The sequence below is a fragment of the Dryas octopetala genome, chromosome 5, assembly GCF_963921425.1.
Source record: "Dryas octopetala chromosome 5, drDryOcto1.1, whole genome shotgun sequence".
NCBI lineage: Eukaryota > Viridiplantae > Streptophyta > Magnoliopsida > Rosales > Rosaceae > Dryas > Dryas octopetala.
Genome location: NC_141370.1, coordinates 10,401,024 through 10,427,520, shown reverse-complemented (window position 1 = coordinate 10,427,520; position 26,497 = coordinate 10,401,024). Strand labels below are relative to the sequence as shown.

The following is a 26,497-nucleotide window of genomic DNA, read 5'->3' as shown; positions in this document are numbered from 1 at the left end:
TGACAGTGACGTGGAGGAATATATGTCTACTTTTTGAAAGGGATTCTTAGATCCCAACTCAAAAGTGTAGTTGCTTTTAGATTTAAATTCATGCTTTTCTTGTTCTTTTGATTTAGGCTTATTTCTTATTTTTGTATGTCTATTCTTATTACTCATAAATTTGAATGATCGATTTTACTCTCCGAATTTTCATGACACCTTCATCCAATTTTTTTTTTTTTTTTAAAAGATCGAAGTAGAAGAAAATTGAGGAAGATGAACAAAAATTTCAAGAAAACATTATTTACCTGTTTTTTAAAAGTTTCTGCAATTATGACAAACGTTCACACCTTCAAAATTTAAACCGTAAAACAAAAAAGTAAAATGCAATTATCAAAATCATAATTTAGAAGGCATTTAATTATCAAAATTATAATTTAAAAAGCATTTAAATGTCAACTCATAATTTTTTATTGCTTAATGTTGATGCAAAAAATCGTATATCAACGTAAAAAATGAATTGTGGGCATAGAAAAATAGAAAATTAAGAACGTGCAAGAAATTTATGTGGTTTACCCAACTTGGGCTGCATCCAGCCATCCACAGTCAATATATTTCTACTTTTCTGTATTTGGAGAGATTACATCTGAATGGGAGCACTACAATATTTGACTTGTGAAAAGTCATTGGAAAGCTGTCAAAGTGTAAATGAAATCAGCACCCAAACTCTTAGGGGTAAAGGGCTTTATATAAGGTAGTAGATGGGCCATTGGGCCAAGTGGGCAATTGGGCCTTGTATAAGCAGTTGATGAAGTTCTTCTCTTGGGAGCTTTCAGGTTTCATCAATCATCAAATGGGCCTCCATCTTCAAACTCTTTAACGTGGGGCCCAATAGATCGATGGCCCGAGATGTCATCCGGTGGTTGGCTCAGGGCTCAATTTTATGTGGTGGTTTATAAACTTCATACATCTCATACTACAAAGTCATAAAACAAACAGAGGAAAACACTTCTTCAACCTCTCAAATTTCTCCTTGGTGAGTGGTGATCGACTTTGGTTAGAAATTAGAATGTCAGCTGGTTGATTTTGGTAAATTAATTATCCATGCTTTGCCAATTCCTCCTTTGCGTACCAAATCTGAAATAAAACAAGAACGAGCATGAAAATCTAAATTTTATGTCACTGCAATTGCGCATTTATTGAATTCCGAGAAAATTTATGGTAAGACCCAAGTCACTCATCTTAAATTCTTTCATCATCTTTTTTCTTGAGAGCTTTTACCATTTTCATGTTTGTACCAAAATAGGTCAAGTACATCATCATATAAACAACAAGTAAGACATGTACCTTCTTTCTTCACGCAAAGAAAGAAGGACAAAATGAGGTGGCTAAATGGCTAAAACATATGGCAGTTGCTTCTAATATAGGAATATATGGCCCTTTACATCACCATACCTTCTTTCTTCCAGCAGACTCACTTGAGCCTTTTCAATTCAGTTACAGTTTTGGGCCTTGTAAAATATGGGCCTAGAAGTATTTATTCTTTGGGCTATTTAAACGGCCTGTTAGGCTGTTACTGATAAAATTAATTTTATGATTCTAAAGCTTAAGAAAGATAACTAAACGCAGCTCAACCTGATTTTTATTTGATTTGTTTTTGTTTGTGTTGGGTCAGTTTCAGGTGTGGAAACTGATAAATCACAACCCAATCATTAATCAGTATCCAGATAAGGAATTTTGGGAAAAATATATTCCTTTTAAGCTATCAAAATTGGAGTAATTTAATATTTATTAATAAATAATGACTTAAAATTAAGGTTGATCGATTTGTTTGCCCCAATAAGCGGAAGCAAGCAAGCAGAGCAGTAGCAGTGTAGCTTTAGAAGTCAAACCTTTGAGAGTCGTGAGTATAAGAGCATGGAGAGTGACTTCAGAGGTGTAAATTACATGCATAGAAGGAGGAAATGACCAAAGTACCCTCGATTCATGGTCCATGGAGTTGGAGATGGGTAAGTGTGCGCGCAGAGCAGGAGCAGCAGTGACTCAGTGATCGAGTGAGAGCACGCTCAGCCGTACTCTGGGATTGGATGTCCATTAATTGTGATTTTGGCTGGCTGCGCTGCAGATATATGTATATATATATATATAGGAGTGCTCTAAAACTAACTAGTTAGCAAGTTAATACGAAGCTAACCATGCTTTTGAGACCACCACATAACTAATCTCATAATCCGAACCATCAATTATTTAGGTCGTACTTCAAAGATCATCATTACAAAAAATCAACTAAATCGGAAATCATTTAGTCATCTAATTGAGATCAAATAAATAGACAATCAGTGTTTTCGATAAAAGCATATAAATAGTTGTTGATATAATCAAATGACTAAATGATTTTCGAATTTGGAGATTTTTTACAAGGATAATCTTTGAAGTAGGGCCTAAAAAATAGACGGTTCGGATTTTGAGATTACATTATGCGGTGGGTTCAGTATGGTAGTTAGCTTTGTATTAACTTACTAACTAGTTAGTTTTAGAGCATTCTTATATATGAGGATATATATATTATAGCAGGAGGAAGGGGACAAACAAAACCAAATCTTTCCTTCCTTTCTTTTAATAATTTTCACAATCGCTAGCTCAATCTCATGTTTTGGATCATCACACATGCATCATAGCCAATTGATAATGATACTGTAGTCTTTTACTTGTACCCATGTTAACTTCAATACCTTTTTGATAAACTAGAAGTCTAGAACTAGCTTAATCTATATACTAATATTTAATTAGTTTGTATAATACGACTATAGTTTAGTGATATATATTTCTTCTCTTAATGTTAAAAGATATTTAAGTTCAAATCTCCTCTACCCTCAACGTATATTTAGTTTGCATAGAAATTTAAAGATTGTTATTGTTGGACAAGTTTATATTTAAAGTGAATACATAACACAAAGCTACACAAAATGTCTCAGTCGTAACCAATATCTGTAGGCCAATTTTTCTCCCACAATAAAGGGTGACTCCAATATTCTGATTAATATTCTTCATGGTTAATTAGGAGCTCTTTCAAATTAATTATCACATGTTAGTTATCTGTTAATGAAATCCAACATGATCTTAATGAATATATATGATTGCATTCAAAATCAATAGAATTGACACCTAAACTTTAACATTTCCGACATTCTTAAAGCTTTGTGAAAATTTGACAAATAGCCATCGTTACCATCTGAAAAGAATTTTGGAGTCCGGAGATATATTATATATAAAAATAGGATTCTTTGCCTTTCATTTATATTCGATCACGTAATTATTTTTTTAGTAAATAATAACAAAGATCGTCATAACATATAAAACATCTATAAAATTGATAGGTTTTAATTAAACATTTAGACATCCCATGCGATTATTTATTTGTCTACCCTAAAAGCTAGAGATCCAAGTAATAAATAAATAAAAAGGGTGTATATATATATATATATATGATGGAATTGAGATAGATGGGTGGTAAGGCCCGTGAGATGTAACGTTTGGTGATGGAGTGGCAGAGGAAGCATTGGTTTGATACTTAATTTGATGTGTGTTATGGCCTATTATATACATAATACATGGGCTTGGTTTCTAGCTGGTTTGGTCTCACGGGAATCTAGCCACCTCTATCACGTGTATCTCTCTCTTCTCTCTCTCTCAACGTACGATGGTCTATAGCTATACGTGATGATGGACATATATATCTGGCTATGCATGCACTTAGCTGTACGTTTCAGCGTAAAACGGGTAATTTTACGGCGCTCCACGTTTCTCAACCACCATACATTTCCTTCCTCAGTTCCTCAACGTCTTTGGTCGGTAGCGATGCCCTGTCCTGCCCTCTATATATGTCTAAAAGACTCTTAGAGTTTTTTGTTTATGTATAATACAATTTTATCAACTGCATGCGACACTCATGATTAATTAGGGTGGGGTTTCGGAAAATGAATTAAGTGAATTATTATAAGGGAGAAGAAAATTCAGAAATGGCTTGATTATCATGCAAACCCTGTAGTAATATATAGTTGAGAGAGTGCTTAGATTAGAGTGATATTTGTTATTATATATTCAATATGTAAGGAATTAGACCATACACACTAATGCCAAGACCCTTTAATAAAACCTCATACTCGTTTAGCAACTCAAGTTGCTAAACTAGAGAGAATATCGACATATTTGGTGTGTGTACGTGTGTGTGTGTAGAGATATGTGGTAATTTGGTTGCACTCATATATCGGCTTTCGCCTAACATGTGGTACAAAGCCCAAATTTGGTGTCTCTTGCGAGCAATTTGGAGAATTCGGAGACCTAGCTTGTTTAGATCAAGGTGGAGATAGCGTTTGGATTGTGAGATGATATTTGAATGATGACTTAAGTCCTGCCAATGTGGAGGTTGTTTGAGAGTGTGGCTTATATTAAAACCATGTTAATAATCCCATATAAGTTTGGTAAGGAGTTATGAATTGGTTTATAAGAAATTAGACCATATATATACACTAATGTTAGAAGCCTTTTAGTAAAACACCATATTTTTTTGGAAATCTGAGTGTCTAAATTGGGAAGAGAAGATCGACGTGTTTGATGTGGTGTGTCGATGTATGACAAATCGTGGTCGAACTCTTCAATCTACTTTTGTCCAATTAACAAGTGGGATTTGCAGTCTCTTGTTTGAAGAATTTGGAGAGTTGGCATCTTTGGATCAAGGTTCAAAAATGAAAAGAAGTTCAACAAACAGACAATGCACCCAAGGCCGGAGTTCTTATGTAGGGGATTGTAGAGTTCGAATCTCCATTCCCCCTTTGGCTTTCCCTTGTAACAAGAAAAAAAACACAATGCACCTAAATAAATTAACATCCATACTTCATTTGATTTCTCTTCTCTCAAAATCAATTAATAATTATTAGAAATGATTGTCGACTTTTATGGTATGTTTACTAATCCGTAATCGGAATCAAAATAAGGAATTGGATTCCGATTACGGGGTACTCATGTGTTTACTAACTATATGGGAATAAAAATACAAGTGGGGTCCACATGATATCAGGAATTCAACTCCTTATATTGGAGGAATTGGATTCTTGTGTGGGGGGAGGTATTCTGATTCCTAGAGAAACAACCCATCAGGAGTCCAACTATTTTTCCTATAATACCCTCACATTATTTCTATAATTCCAACTTTTTTACTATTAACTAGCATATAAAATAATTTATTTAAAACGAGAGCATTTTAGTAATCAAATTGGTTTCAATTCTGATTCCAGTGAATTAGTAGACAACTTATATGGAATTAGTATCATTCCTACTCTGATTCCAGATAATTTAGTAAACAGTTTCAATGGGAATCCGGATTTTGACTCCTCCTCAATCCAATTCATTCTCAATCCAATTCCTTATCAATCCAATTCCTTTTAATCCGATTACGGATTAGTAAACATGTCATTATATGATGGCCGGGATGTATGTTGGAGGCCCATGCCCAATAATGTCACCAATTTAACCACCTATATCCAACATGAATGAGGGCAAGCTTAATGGACTCATTCATGTGTGGGGTTTTATTTCAGTGGAACTTAGAGAAATATCTTACTTAAAATATATATCTAATGATAGACAATCACTTATCCATGAATCAAATCACAATTCTTGACATCCTCTCTAAGTCTACCTCGAATCATCTTAACCATCTATCAATCATCTTATAAGCACGACCGACCATCCAATTTGTTGTAAAACCTTATAGACAACTCCACCTTAAGCATTAATTTGTCCTTGCAACTCCATCTCGTACCCAATCAAAATTTTCTTGAGTATGCTTCAGCTAGGTTGGACTCTAGAAATTTCCTCAGAGCTACTCTCCTATTAGACAACTAGTCTCCATTGACCATATACCTACTCCACCGATGATCACATGCGATGCGAACCAACCAAATCGTCGGCTCTGATACCACTTGTTAGGGGCCATGTCTTTCAGACCCTAGGTTACATCAATATTATCCCTAACTTAACCACCTATGTCCAATATAAACGAGGGCAAGTCCAATAGACTCATTCAAGTGTGAGGTTTTATTTCAAAAGGCCTCAATAAAACTTAGAAACATATCTCGTTTAATATACCCGATAATAGATAGTCACATATTTGATATGAAAATAATTGTATTTGATCTGCAATTCTTACCAATGTACGCCTCAAAATATCTTATTGAAAAATTCATACCATCAATCCATCTTATGTATCTCTGAGAAAGCATTTTTGACAAAATGAAAAAAAATAGTCCAAATCTTGTGACTCTAATAAAAATAGCTATTTTTTAAAGAAAAATCAAGTTTAGTTAGAATATAATATATGCTGATAGACAAAAATACCCTTATTTACAAAATAGAAATCCATCCATTTTTTGTTTTTTTTTTTTTAAATAGAAATCATCCTTTTTTTTTTTTTTTTTTTGGCCAAAAAATAGAAATCATCCTTAATATCACGAACTTGGACCTAGACATAAACTAGTCAAAGGGAATTCTAGGACACTAAAAAGGAGGTTCGAGTAAAGAACAGTAAGGGTATTTGTGTCCATCCAACTTATGTTTTGGCAAAAGTTAAACCTTATTTTGAAAGATAGCTATTTTCAATATGGGGATAATTAAATTTTGGTAAAATATCTTATGAGAAAACCAGAATCACATTTCCTTCTATCGCTGAAAGGAAATCTCTCTCTCTCTCTCTCTCTCTCTCTCTCTCTAAGTTGTACACCTCCCCTCCCTGGTTCCCAGAAAGTAATTCATAATAGTCAATATTATCCAAACCTAGCTAAGCTACAAGAAGACAAATGAGAATTAAAAAAATATATATGATCGCGACCGTTAAATTCCTGTGTTACAGAGATGAGTGCAGTCTCTTTGCATAAAAAAACTGGCGGGAAAGGCGAAGGGGTATCTTAATTTGCTGTTTTATGGGTCTTCGTAATCGTAAACGTACGTACTTGTTTCTACTGCACCAACTGATGCAATTCGGACTCATAGCCCCCTCCTACCTGCTCAGGACCATATATCAAAAACTATCAACACTGGGACACTACAAGTGTATTAGGCCATTATTAATGGACCGTTTATTTTTTACCTTTGGCTTGTCTGTTCATTATTGGCTAATTAGTAGCATAATTGAAGCAACAGGTTGAGCATTAATTCTTTTGTTTTTTGGGCACTGGGAGTACTAAAATTGTTGCTATCAATTATATGTGTACGTAGCCAGCAAAATGATGGAAGAGCTAATTAATTAGAGACAGTGAATTAATTTACCCCCCCCAGGCCAAAGTAAATAAATAAAGGGATTAATGTCATTTTGCTCCCCAGACTATTACACATGTATCAGTTTGCTCCCCAGACTTCTAATTTGGAAAATTAAGGACCCTGACTTTTTCAATTTTGCCAATTAAGGTTATTCCGTCAATTTATACATTTTTCATCTAAAATGTCGAGATGATCAAGCAAAATTTAGCAAGAAATAAAAGAGGAAAAATGATGCATGAGGAAAAAATGATAAGATCTAATTGGAAGGGACCATTTTGCCCTCAAAGATTTAGATAAAAAATGTGTAAATTGACAAAAGAACCTCAATTGGTAAAATTGAAAAAGTCAGAGTCTTTAATTTTCTAAATTAGAAGTCTGGGGAGCAAACTGATACAAGTGTAATAGTCGGGGGAGCAAAATGGTATTAATCCCATAAATAAATCAATCTCATTTGGGGCCTGAAAAGTGAGGTCTGGTTATCTTTGGTTTAAAAGGGACATTACATGGGAAGGAATAGACAAAGCTGCTGTGAGTGGCAGAGCCCACAGTTACTGTTGGGGACCTCACTCACTGACTCAACCTTCCAAGTTCCATCCCTAGCTAGCTAACGCTACTCCTTACTCTCTGCCCTGCTTTTACTTATAGCCTATATCCATCATATATAGCCTATATATATCCATCATATATAGCCTATATATATCCATCACTTATATAATAATACGTCACATCCCAAGTTCGCTTTCATGTCATGCATGATTTTACTCACCACATGAAAATTCATGTGTCATCCACTCATCCATCATATTTTGTACACATTCTATTCAAGGAATAAAATTCAAATTTCAAAAAAATTTTGATGAAAATTTCGACGAAAATTTTAAAAATTTTTAAATGTCGACAAAAATTCGACGAAAACGACGAAAATTGCTATCAAAATACAAAAATTTTGAATGAAATTTTACCTTATATTTATTTAACATATTATCTACTACATTAAAAAAACCAAATTATATGGTAGGTTTCATGTGATATGTGATGAATATAATGTGCGCTGGAGACAAATATTGTTAAAAAAATGTTTTACAAATTAATAATTACTTCAATAACACCTCAATTTTATTTTTACTACAATATTGTCACATGAATTACAAAAGTAATCAATACTACATAGAATTTTTAGGAGGTTCAAAATTTCCACCGTCTTCAGTATCATCATATCAGTATATCACCAAGAAATTAATATCATACTAGTTATTACTAATTAGTAATTTCATATCATATTAATATTACCAATTGGCAATTCTATATTACTAATTTGTAATTTCATATTATATCACCAATTCCATTTCCATATTACTAATTTCATATTAATTATTAATTTATTACCAACTCCATATTAATTTCACTAATTCTAAATTACCAATTTGGCAATTCCATACATGACACATATTAGATACTATTAACAAATCTTACAAATTCAATATTAATTATTAACAAATCATACAATTTCAATTCCATATCATATCACCAATTCAACTTCCATATCAATATTTATATATCATACAAATTACACAAATCATACAAATCAAAATTAACCCAAAATCATACAAATTATACAAATCAAAATCAACCCAAAATCATATAATTAATTCCAAATCTATATAAATCAACCCAAGATCAATATAATTTATCTTATATAAAACAACCCAAGATCAATATAATTTACAAGTAAACCCAAAATATGTTATTGATCTTAGATAATATATTAATAGGTGATAATAATTTATCTTAAAAAATTATAACTGTAAAATTGTAAATCTAATATCTAATCAATTAGATTTAGGACCGAGAGTCTAATAAATTGTAAATTTGTAACCCAATTTAATCTAATAAATTGTAAATCTATTAGATTTAGGCAGATTTAGCCATTTAGGCTTTACTGCTTTAGCCGTGATAAATTGATAATATACAGTATACAGTTGTTACTAGTCTGTTAAGATCATATAAGTATAATAATTGTGTATATTTTTGCATCTCTTTCAATATATTTTTTTTTATTGACTTCTTCTTGTCCTTATTAGTTTTTTTTTTCTCCTCTTTCTAGTTTCTATGTACAAATCAAAAGATCAAGAAACAGTCTATGTCCTTGTCTTTTTGGGTCCTCGGGATCCTTATTATTTCTGACTCCTCCTCATGTTGGCTTGAACTCACAGTCATCACTGTCTTGCATTACATACACAATTTTAAAAGCATATGCATAATGTATACTGTATTGTATATAATATTACATCTGATTCTTAAGACTTAAGAGAGAGAGAGGCCAAAGGCTGAGAGGTGGCCAGAGGCTTCGACGTGGCCGGAGGCTTCGAGCCAGGTGGCTGGATGCTTCGAGGTGGCCGGAGTTGGTGAGAAGACAGAGAAGTTCGAGAAGCCGAGAACATAACAGAATCGGTGAGAAGAGAGAGAGAGAGATGAGTCCAGTCTAACAAGCCAAGGAGAAGACGGAGGAGAGAGGAGAAAGCGGCGCGCGCTGCAGATCGAGTGAGATCGAGAAGGTGTGACTGCGTGAGGGTTCGCTGGGCTGGGTTTCAGACTTTCTGGGTAAGTGAGCGAAATTTCGTCGAAATTTTGCTAAATTTTGTCGAAATTTTGCTAAATTTTGACGAAATTTCTCTGAAATTCAAAAAATTTGGCTGTTAGAGTGTTCGAAATTTCGCCCGAAATTTTGTCGAATCAGTGTTAAAATTTCGGACCCCTTCAAAATCGAAATTTTCGACGAAATTTCGCCGAAAATTTCAAAATTTAAACCCTTGATTCTATCGCATCCACCAAATTACCAAGTCATTTAACTAAATTAATTATTATTAAGGTCAAATTATACTAGTTTGGGTGATTTTTCAATACTACACTTGTTGTTCAATATATTTTCAGTCTTACTCATTCAATCAATAGAAATGATGAGACTCATAATTTTTATGTCATTATCTCTTTATATTATATCAATCGATCATTGTGAATTTCACATTGTTGAAAGAACTATGTTACATATAATAGTACTCCTAATATCATATATTTAACTTTAAGTTTTAACAACTTCACTTTTCAACTACTAAGATATGAATCTTTTTATTATTAGATGTGTTTATATGCCATATGACCCATATGGAATATTTTGTAATATATTTAGACGAACTTCTTTCTCTGTTTACTAATCCACAAAAGTTTTCATCACCTATAAACGCACAACACTTGTACCAACTACTCCAAAATTAAAAGATTTTAGTGACCAGAGACTCTAATTGGGCCTTTAATTACTATGATTAATCAGTATATACAAATATGTACAAAAATTTTTTGTTCAAGATGTCTGTTTTTTAACTAAAAAATGGACGTGAGTCTTTTATTGAAATGTTGCTATTTTTATTTTATTTTTTATAGGGTTTACCATTTTAAGGTATATGATTATTTATTTTAAGGTATAGAATCATCGTTCGAAGTTATATTTTAGGTTTTGACTTTCGAGTTTTCGGATATAGAATCATCATTCGAGGTTATATTTTAGGTTTTAACTCTTGAGTTTTAAGAGCCCAAAATCGAGAATTAAAACCTACAATCTAACTAAGGAATGTGAGCACAAAACTGGCCATGAGACTTAAAACAGAAGAACAAATCTTAGTTGATGATTTATACCTTAAAATATTAGATCATGTCAAAAATAAGGTCAGAAAATTATAAATACTATAAAATATATGAGTTCCGTTTTTTAATTAATTAAAGAAATGACGAGAGGAAGTATATATATATACATGAATATACATTATTTTCCATGTCCAACACTATTCAAGAACTAATTCTATCCAATTTTTAATTATTCTGCCAGTGCCAGCTGATCATCGTTTTCAGATCATGTAGCTAGTTTACAATTGTCTCTTCTGCTCACTCCTTTTCTCTGTTTGCTAGCTATATATCTAGCTCTACATGTATATATATATAAAGAGACCGACTTATTTTTCTAGTGAACTCTCTCTCTCTCTCTCTCTCTCTCTCTCTCTCTCTCACATATATATATATATGTAGCTTTATTTATTCCATCAGATCTAGGCTATCTAGCCTTCTAAAACCACCTTACACACATATCATATTTTCTTTTATCTTTTTTTTTTTTTCTAATTAAAGTCATCGATCCCAATCAATTTCCCCTCTTTGATGAAGATCACAAGCACCCATCAACAGTACCCCTACTCCTCCTACCCTCTCTCTCCATCCCATGCATGAAACCATTGAATTTGAGTATCTTTGCCTCTGCAAAAGGAAACTGATCAACCCACCACCCCCCAGAAAAAAACCCATTTAATTAATTGATCACCATCATCTCTCTAGCTCTCATCTCTTCCTGCTTTTCCTCTCTATTCAATATCACTCCAAGCTTTTAATTCATCTCCAAATGATGTCCTCAGATGATCAGCACCACATGCCGGTGAAGCCGGCCATGAAAGATGACGAGAGTACTCCGCCGGGGGCGAGCACCCGTAAAAGCTCTTCATCTGCAAAGCCACAATCTGATGAGCAGCAGCAGCAGCCGCCAGCTCTCAAGTGCCCGAGATGCGACTCCCCCAACACCAAATTCTGCTACTACAACAACTACAGCCTCACGCAGCCCCGCCATTTCTGCAAGACCTGCAGAAGGTACTGGACCAAAGGCGGGGCTCTCCGCAACGTCCCCATCGGCGGCGGCTGCCGGAAAAACAAGAAGCTGAAATCGTCTTCCCGCCTCTCCGGCAGTGACTCCACAGACTACTCCGGCTCCTCCTCGGACAATTTGAGTGCTGGGTTGAAGTTCTTTCAAGGCATTTCCCCCGCAATGGATTTTCAGCTCGGCGGCGCCGCCCTATCTTTGCCTAGGCTCAATACCAACCCTTCACTACAACCTGGGATTTACAATAACCACTTTTCTTCTTTCGGAGACCTTAATTCGGCTACTTCTCTTGATCCGTCAGCCGCGGCCGGAACCTCATCTCCTTTTATGGGTTTTAATTATCCGCTCACTTTGAGTAGCGGAGGCGGAGGCGGCGGTGGTATTGGGTTTAGTAGCGGAGTACTTCAGAACATGAACGTTCATAGCAACCTTGCGTCGTCAATTGAGTCCTTGAGCTCCATCAACCAAGACCTCCACTGGAAGCTACAGCAGCAGAGGCTGGCCATGTTGTTTGGCAGTACTACTGGAGATCATGATGATCATGATCAGTCTCCCAAGGGTAATACCGTAATTTCCTCATCAGTCCAGCTGGACCATCATCAAGACCAGCAGCAGCCCATCAAACCCATCTTGTTTCAGAATCTGGAGATTTCATCAAATCCAGCTGGAGGAGCTGGAGTTGTGGGTGCAAGAGCAAAAGAAGCTGGTGCTCATATGGCGACCGAGTGGTTCTTTGGGAACTCTTACGCACCGCCGCCGGTGACTGATCCCACTCCAACCAACAGTGGTGGCGGCGGCAACGGCAACGCCTGGAATGGAGTTCATCACGCGTGGAGTGATTTGCAGCAGCAATATAATGCTTTGCCCTAGATTATGATGATAATTAATTAATTATTATCATCAGGAGGAGCATCAAGAGATCGAGGTAGCTAGCTAGCTAGACAGTTAAAAAGCATATATGATGATCACAAATGGGGAGAATATAATTTATTTAATTTTAAATTATCTAAATTAAACCCATTTTGGCATATGTTTGTTGGTTAATTGGTTTTGTTGGGGTTCATCGATCATATGCAAATGTAAAAGTTAATTAATTGGTAACAGAAAAAGAAATAGTGTTTTGCCCTAAACTAGCTAAATGATATATGTTTATATCTTATTACTATTATCCAGTAATTAATTGATGTTGATCAATACTAGCTCCAATATCCCCAGTTATATATATGTATATAAATCTTGTTGCATTGCTAATCTGTGCAAATTTTTGTTGATCATGTTCATGGTAGTTAGTTTTCCCCATTTCTTATATGCATGTAGATTCAGGAAAGGTTGCTGTTTAGGGTAGCAAAAAATAGAGCTGGGCTTGCACCAAAAAGCTATAAATTAATTAAGTCTGCTTTGTGTTTTCTCTCCATCTCGATCTCTAGATCTCTCCCCCAAAAAAACCAATGATTTTGTGGTTAATTACCTAAGAATGGATATAGATAATTAACATTGGATTGTATATACTATTTGGCAATATTGATGCTAGCTAGCTACTTAAATAAACACTGTACTGTATAGCAAGCATTCAATTAAATCTCTCACTACCTACTTAATTAATATATTATTATGTGATAGATTTTGGAGAAGTGTTATTAAATGGGGACTTAATGCCATATCTTTGATTTGTTTTATGATCAGTCAGTATCTACAACTCTCACTGTCTCAGTGTTGTACATCTCTGTCTCTCTCTCTCTCTCCCCACATCTCTATCAAAAAACCAAGTCTCAGGCTTCCTCTCATCAGCCACTGAGACAATTTGTCACCACAGTAGGCAGTAACAGTGGCTGGGTAAAGCCTCTGCTGTTGGGCCTCTTCCTAGCTTTAATTAACTACCCTAGCCTGCTCTCTTTCTCTCTTTCTTTGTCTGTTCCTCTATCTCTTTCTCTCTGTGGCTTTGGACTCTCTTATGGTAATAATTAGTGGCAGTGTGGTGTGATTTGGTGCTGTCTGAAAAAGTGGTGGTTTGAAAGTGTATTGAATGAAAGACTGTCAACATTTGAATGAGAGAGAGAGGGAGAGAGAGAGTGAAATAATGAAAGATATATGTGGCATCTCAAAAGCTTAGGGTTCGTTTTTTGGTGTAGCAAAAAATAATGTTATATGTAGTGTTTAGCTTTTTAGAGTGTTGGGTGGCGAGCCCCAGCTGATCCCTCCGTGCTAATTGCTACTAATTGCTACTGCTGAAGGCTACTGCAGCATCTCTCAATGCCATTCTGTTTTATGATAACTCTGAGAGAGAGAGAGAGAGAGAGAGAGAGAGAGAGAGAGAGAGAGCCATGCCCAACTTTATTCTTTACTTTGGCTATTTATGTGAAACGAAAAAGTATTAGCATAAATATTGCATAAAGCTCCTTGTATCCATGCATACTTATGGTACTATATATATAAACAAAAAACATGCTTATAATTTTCATATAAAGAAGAGGGAGAGAGAGACAGCTATCGATCATCACTTTAAAATTGCTTGTACTATATATACAAAGCCTGTCTGCATGTATATTAATAAGGGCAATGCTTTCTGTCTATACCTTTTCTTTGGGCTACATATCAAGGCAATTAAAAATGCTTGTTCATATGTATCTATTTATCAATCTCTTGATGATGAGTATAAAATTGCATGTGCCAGGCTTCATTCCTTTACATGAAACCAATTTTAACTTGGCTCTCAGCCACTGTACGTGTTTCCGACCATATATAGCTAGCTCTACTACAAGTGCAACATTCTTTGGGCTGGCTTGTATATATGCACGAATCTAAATGGAACATTGAGAGTTGAGTTGAGACACACCACCAATTACTCTCCCTGCCTGACATGCTAGCTAGGACGTCCCCCCATCTTTATTTATAGACATGTTGCTCTGCTAGCTGCTTTTTCATTCATTCATATCACCTCTCTCTCTTAGACACACATGCATTCAATAAAGCTATGAACAGAAGAAGCTCTTCAAAAGCTAATCAATCATTAATATTCTTTTTATTTTTGTAAATTAAAATTTATATATATGAAAAACAGGATTCCGTGCAACGGGATCTACCACAAGATTTGACCCGAAACATCCTGTTCGATCAAATCCATCTTTTATATGGGCAATTTATCATTTGGTCCCTGTAATTTGATGGTTATTTAAATTTAATCTAGCTAGTTCTCGTAGTTTATAATTTGACGGTGAAGTCTTTGCTTTTATGAACACGCTAGTGCAACACTATACCAATTATTTTATGACATGTTTTGCTCTTAACCTCACAAAGGCTAACATTGCACATGATTTTCAAATAAAAATTCTTTCTAAAATTTGGATGATATTTTAATTAATTTTATACTTGATTGTAACAAATCTTAACTACAAGAAATTAAATGAAAAAATTTGAAATTGAAACAAGGGCAAAACTATAGAGACCAAAATGGTCTTTTATCCTATATATAAAGAATAATATCATCTTGTTAAATATTTGACATGTTATGTTGTTATATTGCTAATTTATTTAGTATTACACATTAAAATAATATAATCCCCATAATCAATAATCTAAATTAATAGCTTACCAACATATATACATGCAATAAGGTAATTCTCCTTCAGTCCTTCTGTTTTCGAAATAAACTATAAATTTTACATACACCATGTAAGCCAAAAAAAAATGTTAATTAATGACTATATATAATATATTTTTTTTCAGAGAGAGATGAGTGACTCAATAACAGAAGAACATGAAGCCGCATGATTAACGTGAAGGGCTGAGTGGGAGAGAACTTTTTGTTAGACTGTTTGTGTTGTATAGTGTCATGGTGTGTCAACTGTCATTTTACAACCTTATAGCTGCAAGAAGCTCATGACCTATTGAGAAACTATACAATGCTCCTCATCTTCACCTATCTTATCCTACACCCTAACTCTGGCCCACCACCACTATTGTGAGTGAGTCTGTGATATATGCTTAATTAGTTTCATCATCATATGAAACCACCCAAACATTGCATGTATGAACCATTCAATCCAAGAAATAGAACACGAAGGTCATGCTTATAAGTAGCTAGCTACACATTTCTTTATTCACTCACAGGTTATGTGAAAGGGTAATACTTCATCATGACATGAATCAAAAGGTTGTGGTCCTTGTGGATACCACCTCTTTTACGCTCTCAATGGTTTGACTAGATAACAAAGAATAGCTTCCTCCTTGTAACCCCTTGCCTAATCTTTTGAATTTATATAATGGGTAATTTTCTTAGAAAGTATATACCACAATATAAAAATATTATGTTATCAAACTAGCTATAAACTTAATTAGAGCAAAAATTATCTTAAATCAATAATTTATATTAATATGTTAAACTATCTGACAGGAAAACATTTTGGCATTAAAATATAAACGATAGTGTGGCATTGATTAGAGTTTTTAAGGCATGATCTTACGTACACTAGTCTTCATATATAATTGGGATTCACCTATAATTTCCTCGCCCTTGTCATTCAGAAGAAATCTTCTCGATCAATGACATATATGTCTTATTTATAATGATTTTGCATGTGATCGACTAAAAAATAAAATAAAATTGCATGTGTTATAATTTGGATAGATTCGTAAAATCACGCCAACATGCTATGTACATCGTGTTACTATTACATATAATAATTTTTTTATGAAATTTACTAATCCACTACCAACATTATCAAATCAGTAAAAAATGGGTCAGGTTTATCAATGATCAAATGGCAAGTATTTTTCTGTTTCTTCTCTCTTTTTTTTTTTTTTTTTTTTTTCAATCTATTTTCTTTAGTAATATATAGCTAGCCAAGCTAGTGCTCTGGTGTGAACAAACTAGTACAAACATGACAAGCCAAGTAAAGAGATTCTTTCTCTATCTACAAGCAAAACACAAATATGGCAATTAAGTAATCAAACATGTCATCATCATCATCGTCAGAAAATAACGTTCGCCTCTGAAGATGTGTAGTAAGGTTTTGTTTTGTTGTGGCTGTGATGATCTGTTGGGCAATGACCCACCCGCCCTTTAAAACGAGAAAATCGCTTCCATATTCGTCACCCTTTTTGGCATTTTCTGGGGGTCGGAAAACAAACACCCACACACACATTTTTCATCAGGCCAGGCCACCCTCCGATCCCTCATCATTTCATTTTTGGTCTTTTAAGTGCATGTGCCTAGCTTTCTTCTCTAAGACAGGTTATAAATTGCAACTCCCTTTCACACAAATTGTACAGCCTAGCTTGAGTACTGCAATGTAATATGTTCAGTCAGAGTGCTTGTGTGCAAGTGCCAAGTGACCACTAAATTAAGGTTCATTGTACACTTGTTCTCAAAGATGTACATACTTCTTCGAGATTGTGAGGAATTAATTGTTTTTGGAGTTGTTCAATTATATGGTTATCTTTTCTTGAGAGAAGGGAATTATTTCTGTTATAGTGATGATGCATCTGTTGATGAGATATATACACACACCTCTCTCTCTCTCTCTCTCTCTCTCTCTCTCTCTCTCTCAATTGGACTCGAAACCTTAATATATTGAGTAAAGCAATGTAGGTGTGGTAAAAAAAAACAAGGGATTCAGGTAGATTCTCTGCTTGTTTTACATGATTTTTAATTATAATTTATATTTGTTATATAAAGATAGCAAACAAATGATGCAATGAAATTATAGCACTTTTTTGGTGTGAATAAAGTTATATAAACTCTTAAATCTATAGTTTTATTCTAATCTATTTAAGAGGTTTGGTGTAACTTAATTTTGAAATTCAAAATATGCCCTTTATAAAAAATTGCCCTTCATGAAATGAAAACTTTAAAAGGAATACAAAACTATCAAAGAGACTAACTACTAACATGTTATAGCAAAATAAAATAACTTAAATAAAAAAAAATTGATACAGGAACCAACTCTAGCCTTTAAGTGCATAGCAAACAAAGCTTATCGATAGAGTGAGTCTTTAAGGGGGCATGCCCCAATGAGGCATCTCTCACAATGAGGTGAGCTCTTCAACACATGAGACTCACCTCATTGTGAGAGATGCCCATGTAAGACTTAGGCCTATCAATACTCATGAAAACGTACACGTGTCAAGAACTAGTAATTCATTATGTGTATTTAAAAAAGAAAATTTGTTTTAGAACCTAATTGTTTTTCTCAACTCTCTATACTCACTATACTATAAAAGAGTTCAGAAAAAAGTTGGAATAAAATTATAAAAGTAATTCATTTTTTTCTTAGCAAAAAAAAAAAGATTCATTTTTTTGTGAACTCTATTTATGAGGACGGAGTGAATTTCAAAGTGGAATGGACTGGGTCTTGTGGGGTTTGGTGGACTTAGGCCTGGAGAGGTGGGCTAAGGGTGGGGTGCTGTGGGCTTGCAGGCTTAAAAATATATAGTTATTTATCCCTACGATATATTCCTCAATATAAAGATTAAAGATGGCACGAACAGTATATATAGCCAATTCTTCAATTTTTTTCTGAACTGTCTTACACATATGGAGAGGGTTCTAAAGACTTTTCTACTTTTCTATATGCATAATTGGGAGGCAGGTACTGACACATCTCTTATATTTATTAATGTCAAGGGGAGAAAGAAGATAGGCTTCACAGTTAACCAGTAAACTCCATGAGTTAAAGCAACTTCTTACAGTACTTTGTTATTTATTTCAATACTATTGGTAAATAGGAGTAGCAGCAGATGCATTGTAAGTGCATGTTTGCTAATGACAGTTCATGGATTGGTGGCTCAACATATGATATGCTCTACCAAGAGCTGCTCTGCTTCACCACAATTTGGGACTTATTATTAGCTGTCAGGGTCTGAGCCTGTATGCCCCAGAAAATGGTTTGCAAGGTAGCAACAAAAGCTGCATAACAATTAAATTTTTGAATTTAAGCCTAAAAGAAAATGGTATCCCCATATTGCAGTTTGTCCAATTGGGACTTGTAAATCCCACATTGAAATCCTTCATCCACTCAAGGCATTTCTAATTCAATATACAGAACTTAAGCAACTCTGTTGCCATCAAAACATGTCCCATTCAACCTGTTCTTGATAAATAAAATGTAGAACTTCCGAGCAAAGTGAAAATACATCAGAAAAACAAATAAAATGTAGAACACTAGGGGGGAAAAGGAAAAACAAAAGAAAGGTATATACTGAAAACAGAATTTCCGATGGCCCACAAAGATGGCACAAAAAGAATTATATATTGAAAACAGAATTCAGAAGCAGTATATGTGTTGTATATATACATATTAATACAGAAAACATAGAGCAAGTTGATTTTTCTTTGTTCTTTTACATCTCACTATCTTGACCAGATTTTTTTCTTACTATCCCTCTCCTTAACTTGAGTCTGATCTCTGTTAACAATCCTCTTGTGAATCAAAGGTCCTTGAGGAGCAGTGACTGGCTTTGCTGTTCTTGTGATTCTTGCAATCTTAGGTGGGTCAGATTTCCTAACTTTGTTCTCATTTAAAAAAGTAGATAGCATCATAATGTTCTCTGTGTCACCACTTTTGAACTCCCTTTTCCTTCTTGCCTCGTGGACAGAATCATTCCCTTTCAGTAATGTAGACCCTTGACTCATCGGACGTTTTAGTGAATTTGAACTCCTTAAGATACAAGGCTCAACATCGTTCATGATTTCATCTCTTATGCAGGTCTTTCCCTCATTAGGTGTGGCCCTTATTGCATCGGCAAAATCTTGAGTACTCTGCAACTGTTTCTCTCGCTCCCTTAACTTGGCTTCAAGTTCCTTAATCTGTCACAACATGAAAATAAATATTTGCACTTTCAGTTTCTCTTCTGTCTTCGCTCAGAGAAAAGTTCTAAAATGTTACTAATGCAAATCACAATTTTAGACATGTAAAATGTTCCGGGTTCTATGGGTGCTGATATAATTTGCATAACAAAAAGACATCTTTTATCATGCGAAAATATTTTTTTGTTACAAGTGCAACCATATATGGTGAACATTTGGTACCAGCCAATCATTAGACTCCAATCACTATATCTGAATTTTGCAAATTTCCACTGAATAGCTTTCAAAAAATTATACAATAGAAATAAGAGCATAAATAGAGGGGTGGTGAGGGTAGTGCCAAAACCTTCTGATGAAGTGAGGAGGAGTCTGATTTTTGCTCCTGCTCTTTCAGTTTTATTTCTAGCTCCTTCACCTAAAAGAAATGAAGAGAACAAATAAGCTTATGACCTTATAATTTTCCATCAACATATATAAACTAGGCACTAGAAATGCTTCCTGTGTTTAACAACCTTATGTTGAAGAATGGTGGATTGAAACTCAGACTCTTGCATTTGCTCTTTCAGCTTGTTTTCAAGATCCTTAACCTGCTCAAATAAAATAAAAAAATACTAGATGTTTCAGCTTTTCAACATATCAAAAGGATGTGACTTGTAAATAATTTAAAAAGAAAAATGAAAACAAAAAAAAAAGTGCCTCAGCCTTATAATAAAAAGATAAAAATGGAAAAATAAAATAAAACATAGAGAGGTTAAACTTTGGAGTGGTAGTACCTTCTGGTGCAAAGTTGCAGACTCTGACTGTAACTTCTGTTGTTCTATGAGTTCAGCATCCAACTCTTTGACCTTCAGCAGATAAAGTTCCTGTCAGCATCAATAATAGAGAAGTGCAGAATTAATAATAATTCAGGTGGAGAGCAACCTTTTGTTGGAGACCACTGCAGGTTTCTTCCTTCCCCCTCAATCTATCTGAAAGTTGTGAAGCTTGCTTCTCTGATTGAGTATGCAAGGCTGTCTTCAACTCAAGCTGCCCTTCAAGTTCTTTGATCTTTTCTTGCTGGCTTTTGTAAATTTGATCTTTTCCTTTGGTCTTACTCTCCAGGTTTTGTAAGCTCTCTTCTAGCTTCCTCAGAGATTCATCTTTGGATTTTGCTTCCTGCCTAGCCTTTTCAAGCTGGTTTGATGGAAAGAAAATATGTTTACTAAAATTTATAATTGGTGTCAAAATAACATAATTCAACCGAAAATCAATATACCAACCATGACTTTTGTTTTCTGGAGCTCACTAGTATCAACTTGCTTCTTGGCAGGACCCAACTCAATTCCTCGAACCCGTGTTGCAAAATTTAGAGAGCTTAGAGTCTCGCCCAAATCCTGATCTGAAGGGCTTATTTGCACAAACATCAAAGTTTTAGAGTCACCTCCTGCAACACATACACAACAATCTCATTAAAGAAGTGGCAAAAGCTAGCAGAATTTAAGCTTCCTTTAGTGCTAAGTTGATCATTTAATTGATCTGATTATTACACAAGTACTAACCCAAGCCTCAAAGTTTTACTTCTGAACAAATAAAACAAGACTTGCACACACACTCGCACAGCTAGGATAATCTTACCTAATGAATCTTGAAGTAAATGTGTCAACTTAGAGTTCCTGAAACCAAGCAACAAGCACTGTTATAAAAACAGAATATGAAGATTGGTGGAGAAATGATACAAATTCGCACAACACACAAAGCAGACCTGTATGGAATGTGACTACTTTTATTTGCAAGAGCAGAAATCACATCTCCCAGAGCTGAAAGGGATCTATTGATATTTTGAGCTTCCTTTAGTCGCTCTCCTTGTACATCAGTTTTTGCAAGCCTCTCACTGCCTGCCAAATCAACTAACCAAAGCTTGCTCTTGGTGCACTCACCGTTTATCAAATTCTTCGCTCTTACCATTATGCAAAGCAAGCTGAATAAAACGGGTAAAATATTCACCATGGTTAACAATAATAAAAATACATAGAGCGAAAAGAAAAGAAAAAATCTTTTACAGAAACAAAATTAGGAGAAATCAATCAAGAGCAGTACCAATGAGATCGGCTGCTATGCTCATTAACATTATTACTTCCTATAGCTCTAGCATTGCTTCCAGCTTGCAGGACACTCCACACTTCCCCAATATTTTCAACTTTTGCTTCTACTATCCCTGGAACATGATGAGACCCTTCAGAAGCTTGTTTTATCTCCAACCTAGCAATACAATGAAAAATTGTGTAAGTTTTTTGTTGCTAGGTGATACCCAAAATAAATAATTTGACAGACTTTCTGTTAACCATTTTTATCTCAGCTGAACCTAGTCAACTTTTGGCCTACAGCAACAGTAATCTTACTTCTTTGATGTTGGTGATGTAGCTAACAAGTCCCTAATCTGCTCATTGTAAACTTCAAGTACGCTCACAGATATGTTGTATGTAAATGCTTCACTTCTTTCCTTTGCAATTTCAAACAACTGCTCGAGAGTCCTATAATTGACTCCCCTATTCTGCTCAATGCCCTCCATTGTAAATGTCTTTCCTGTCCCTGTTTGCCCATAAGCAAATATGCAGACATTGTAACCGTCTAGGACGGAAGTCACCATTGGGGAAGCATCCACAAAAACATCAACTGTCAAGAAAAAGGCAAAAACTCTGGCTCAATACAGATTTCACCAACTTAAATTATGTTAGGTGGCAATAAAATGATAGATAGATATGTGTGTGCGCGCGTGTGTGTGTGAAAAAATACCTTGATCATCTTTCGGGGTGTAAACTCGATCAAATTTGAATGACCTTTTAGTGGAGCCACCTGTCAGGAATCCAAGACATCCATCCTTTGCTGCCTCAAAGTCTACAACCGTTTTACACCCAGCTGCTATCTCTGCCTTACTTAATGGGCGGCAGCGGCAAAAAACCCTGATATTCCCTGATAATTTTGACATACATAAAAGATTCGTAAGCTTAAATTCAGCACACCACTAAATTAAAAAAGTAAAAAAACGACACATGCCTTTAGCCTCTTGAACCTCATTGAAGAGCTTCTTTCTCTTAGCTTGCTCTTCATTGTACTTCACTTTGAGATCTTCACACTCCACAACTGTAAAATCATTCCACAAGTCCATGAAATATCTTGTGTCACGTAACTTTGAAAGCCAAAAAACACAAAGTGTAATTCTAACATACCTAATCCCTGAATTGCAAATATCATTTTATTCAACTCAGGAATTGAACCAACGCATTCATGTGCTTCACGAGAAAGCTGTAAATGCTCTGTTTGCATCAGCTGCATAAGAAACCAGTCACATGAATTCGAGACCAAATTATGAACAAATGCATACACACACAATTCTTTCCAATGCTAACCTTTATTTTTTCTTGTAAATCATTGACTGCTACTGCCCAGTACTTCTTGTCACGCTCATACCTGCTAGACATACTCCTTATATCTTCGGCTTGTTTCTGCATTGTTTGATCTAATGAGGAAATGAAATAGAATCAGAAAGTTATACATAAAAAAAAAAGAAAAAAAAAAAGAGTACAAAATTTAACATAACTTTTAGTTGAACTGAAAATGGTCCTGGCAGTACTTCATAGGCAGACCTTATTACTTTCTTCTTTCACCCAATGTTTAACTTATAAGATGAAAGCTACCATCTTTTATAGCCTTTTTCTTTCATTTTTTTGGCAGAAGATAAGTGGGTCAGCTCTGCCCATTTAGACCATAAAAATAGGACAACTAAAGATTTTGTAGTCTCTCAAGTCTGAATTCACTGGCATCCATGTATAGATCACTGAACATAATGAGAATTGAGTTCCAGATTACTTTAAAGTCACTCGGCATAACTAATTATGGAAAATTTCATTATCTCTCAATTGTCTAACCAGAAGATTCTCAATTCATTAAATTTAGAGGACACTAGAAAGGCACTCTCTATAAAATGTGGAAGCTTAACAAACCATACCTTGAGACAGTGTCTTAAAGGTCATGTTGTCAAGTTCCATCCTGACCTTGTCCAGCTGCTCATTTGCTGCAGTCAAAGACATCCATGCCTCATAGCATTCTTTTGCTTTAAGTTGGCACTGAGTTGTAAGCTCTTGTATCTTCTTCTCATATTTGGCGGTGGACTTTGTTTGCATTAGTTTCATCTGTAAACCCAAAATTTTAAGTTTCCAAATAAGCAAATATCGCTAAGCTTTAAACGTGTAAGCTCTTTAACTTTAAGTAAGATGTTCCTAACCTGAGCTGAAGGAAATTCTATTTCAGCATCACAGTAGTTACATTTAAGATGTTCCACTATCAGCCGTGGAACTGTAATCAGACATAAGTCAGCACTAGCTTCAAAATACTGATATGAACATACCCATATACCACTAAACTGGAAAAAACCATTTAAACAAAGACAATGCATATAAGAATACCTGAAACCTTTGGTGCTCTCCTAATGCCAATCCCACTAACTACTGGGCTGCCATTAACCCCTTCAAACCTTATCACAACTACTCCATCCTCCTTCACTGAGACCCTTGAATCAACTAATTGCAAGGGCTTATTGGCTCCTACAACAGCAAAGATATCAAAGCCTGAAAGGACCTGCCATATTGATCAAGAAGAGAATTTCTACGTATCAGTCCCTGCTTTTACTAATTTCACCAAAAGGGAAGGGAAATAAAAGAAATAGACACAGATACGCTTTTCACTCAATTGACTTGCCTTTTCTTCCTGGATGAATACATTGAATACCCTCATTCCTTTAGGCCCATTTGTGTTTATAATTTCAGAGAAATGAATATCAATGCAATAGTCTTCAGGAGGAAGATTGTTGAACCGGTAGCAGAAGTTCCCTACTCGAGCTGACTGATAGATGAATGGATAATCCCCACCATCATGTATATGTTCATTGGTCCGTAAAACATTCCCTCCCTCAAAATAGGTGTCACCCATAAATTTCACACTAGAATCTGATTCATTTGAAGCCTCACCTCCAGCATTCACAAACATCACATACTCATCTGCTGCAAAATCCACCATAATTAGATTCCCCAATTCAGTTAAAAATACTTTATCACCTCTCATCTATAGATTAACACTGTGGCACTAAACTATAATACAGTAAAACAGCTGTAAATTTGAAATTTCCTACTCACACAATAAAAAGGAAGAACACATTAATAACAATTAAAGGCCTGGACAATTATAATTCAATTTACACAATGGAAGACAAATAATTCTGCAATTAGTGTTGAAACCTTCGATAAACTGATAAAATGATTAGCATGAATTGGAACTTGTAGGTTTAAACATTTGCAAACCAAACCAGACATAAATGGGCATATAGACCGAAATCACTGAAAAGCTTAGGCCTAATATTTAATACTGCGAAATTGAATATATAAACAGAGGGATAATCTTTTTCTTTAAATGTAACAAGAAAATTAGGATTACGTGGGTGAATTTCCTTGTTAACTTAGACCCTAATTACTGGGAAAAAGAAAGACCCAGATCTGATTTATTTTCTTTTCAGTTTTCCCATTTTGTTTCTCAGAAACCAAACAAACACTATCCCAATACAAGAAAATGAAAACAATATGAGACCAGAGATAGGAACCTGTGGAGTTGGGTCTTGTTAATCCGGTAGTAATTAGTCTTGAACCCGAGTCACAAAGCATCGAATCCACCAGAGACTCGCAAACCGCGACAATGTTAGAATCTTTGAGATCTGGGTGCGACTGTTGATCTTTCTCGGAATCGGGAACCCAAGAAGGTAGGGTTTTTGCTTCTTGGAAAGCGGAGTTGAATTGCATGTCTTCCATGGAAATGGGCGTTGAATAGTGTTTGGGGACTGAGAAAATCTTGAGGTAACGAGAGTGGAAAGAGCCTTTTTCTTGCAGCAAAGAAAGTGCCTGGTGCCTTTGGTTTTGGGACTTTTGAGTATCTTTGAATTTGAATTGTTGTTACCGTTTGAAATAATAACGACCGTTATGGTCCGCTTTTACCATTTAAGTTGCTCCCCGTCCGTAAAAGGAAGGAAAAATCTGTGGTATGTTCTTTAATGTAGCTTAATATAGAAATATAAAATGGGGAGCGCGGGCAGCAGGTATTTCATATTTGGATGCAAATGGGGGAATAACACTCTCCTATTGTTTGGGTTAATTACACTTTATACCCTCCAAGTTCGACTCATTTTTCACTTTTGCATTATGAATTTTTGATATTCAAAACTTTACAATACACACACCTTAACGTTAAGCTCCTCTTTCAATTTCTGCCCTATGTTATGGAACTCAAGTTCTTTTATATGGGAAGTGGCAAAGCTTTCACCATGGTTTTTGTTGGGGCATGGGCTTTGTGAGATTATCTATGTGGATAATTTTATGAAAATACCATTAACAAAAACTAGAATCGACGTCTTATCACATGCCATATAAGAAAACGTGTGGGCCTCATAGTTTCCAAATAAGCAAATAACACTTCAAATGATAGTCAAACTAACGAACAGTAAAAATTGAAATATGGATCTAATTTTATGATGTACATTTTAAACTTTTGAAATTCAAGGAGTAAAGCGAAAGTTGGCCCAAACTTTAGGGTGTACATTTTAGAATTTTGTTAGAGAGGGTTTTTATTTAAAATCCAAAACAAAATCCAAGAGAACAAAACGGTTCATGTGGAGGTTCCAATTA

The 26,497-nt window shown here is 35.0% G+C and overlaps 2 protein-coding genes across 3 annotated transcripts; one reads left to right on the top strand and one right to left on the bottom strand.

Annotated features, from left to right (window-relative positions):
* The first annotated feature begins 11,476 nt into the window (after positions 1-11,476).
* LOC147284178 (dof zinc finger protein DOF5.7-like) lies at positions 11,477-13,132 on the top strand. Its single transcript, XM_086244087.1, has one exon. It carries the CDS (start codon positions 11,738-11,740, stop codon positions 12,857-12,859), a length of 1,122 nt encoding a protein of 373 aa, XP_086100213.1. The 5' UTR covers positions 11,477-11,737; the 3' UTR covers positions 12,860-13,132.
* Positions 13,133-19,217: 6,085 nt separating this feature from the next.
* On the bottom strand, positions 19,218-25,704 carry LOC147284177 (Di-glucose binding protein with Kinesin motor domain-containing protein). 2 transcript variants are annotated; one of them, XM_086243434.1, is made up of 19 exons: positions 25,423-25,704; positions 24,528-24,829; positions 24,236-24,407; positions 24,055-24,125; positions 23,779-23,962; positions 23,180-23,289; positions 23,000-23,099; positions 22,827-22,913; positions 22,566-22,742; positions 22,172-22,445; positions 21,870-22,031; positions 21,535-21,750; positions 21,408-21,445; positions 21,053-21,216; positions 20,715-20,966; positions 20,567-20,638; positions 20,306-20,380; positions 20,140-20,208; positions 19,218-19,793 (listed from the first exon to the last, which is right to left on the bottom strand). In XM_086243434.1, exons 1-19 carry the CDS (start codon positions 25,625-25,627, stop codon positions 19,338-19,340), a joined length of 3,186 nt encoding a protein of 1,061 aa, XP_086099560.1. In that variant the 5' UTR covers positions 25,628-25,704; the 3' UTR covers positions 19,218-19,337. The 2 variants fall into 2 exon arrangements, with proteins under 2 accessions (XP_086099560.1, XP_086099562.1); XM_086243436.1 differs by having other exon boundaries at positions 24,528-24,826.
* Between the last annotated feature and the right edge of the window lie 793 nt (positions 25,705-26,497).

Bases quoted from the DNA above. Each gene is read 5' to 3' on its own strand.
- LOC147284178 (XM_086244087.1), top strand. From the start codon at position 11,738: ATGATGTCCTCAGATGATCAGCACCACATGCCGGTGAAGCCGGCCATG.
- LOC147284177 (XM_086243434.1), bottom strand. From the start codon at position 25,627: ATGGAAGACATGCAATTCAACTCCGCTTTCCAAGAAGCAAAAACCCTA. The intron at 21,446-21,534 runs GTCTGCTTTGTG...GCTTGGTTTCAG, and splicing joins AGTAGTCACATTCCATACAG to GAACTCTAAGTTGACACATT. The intron at 20,639-20,714 runs GTTGCTCTCCAC...TATCTGCTGAAG, and splicing joins GCAGTGGTCTCCAACAAAAG to GTCAAAGAGTTGGATGCTGA.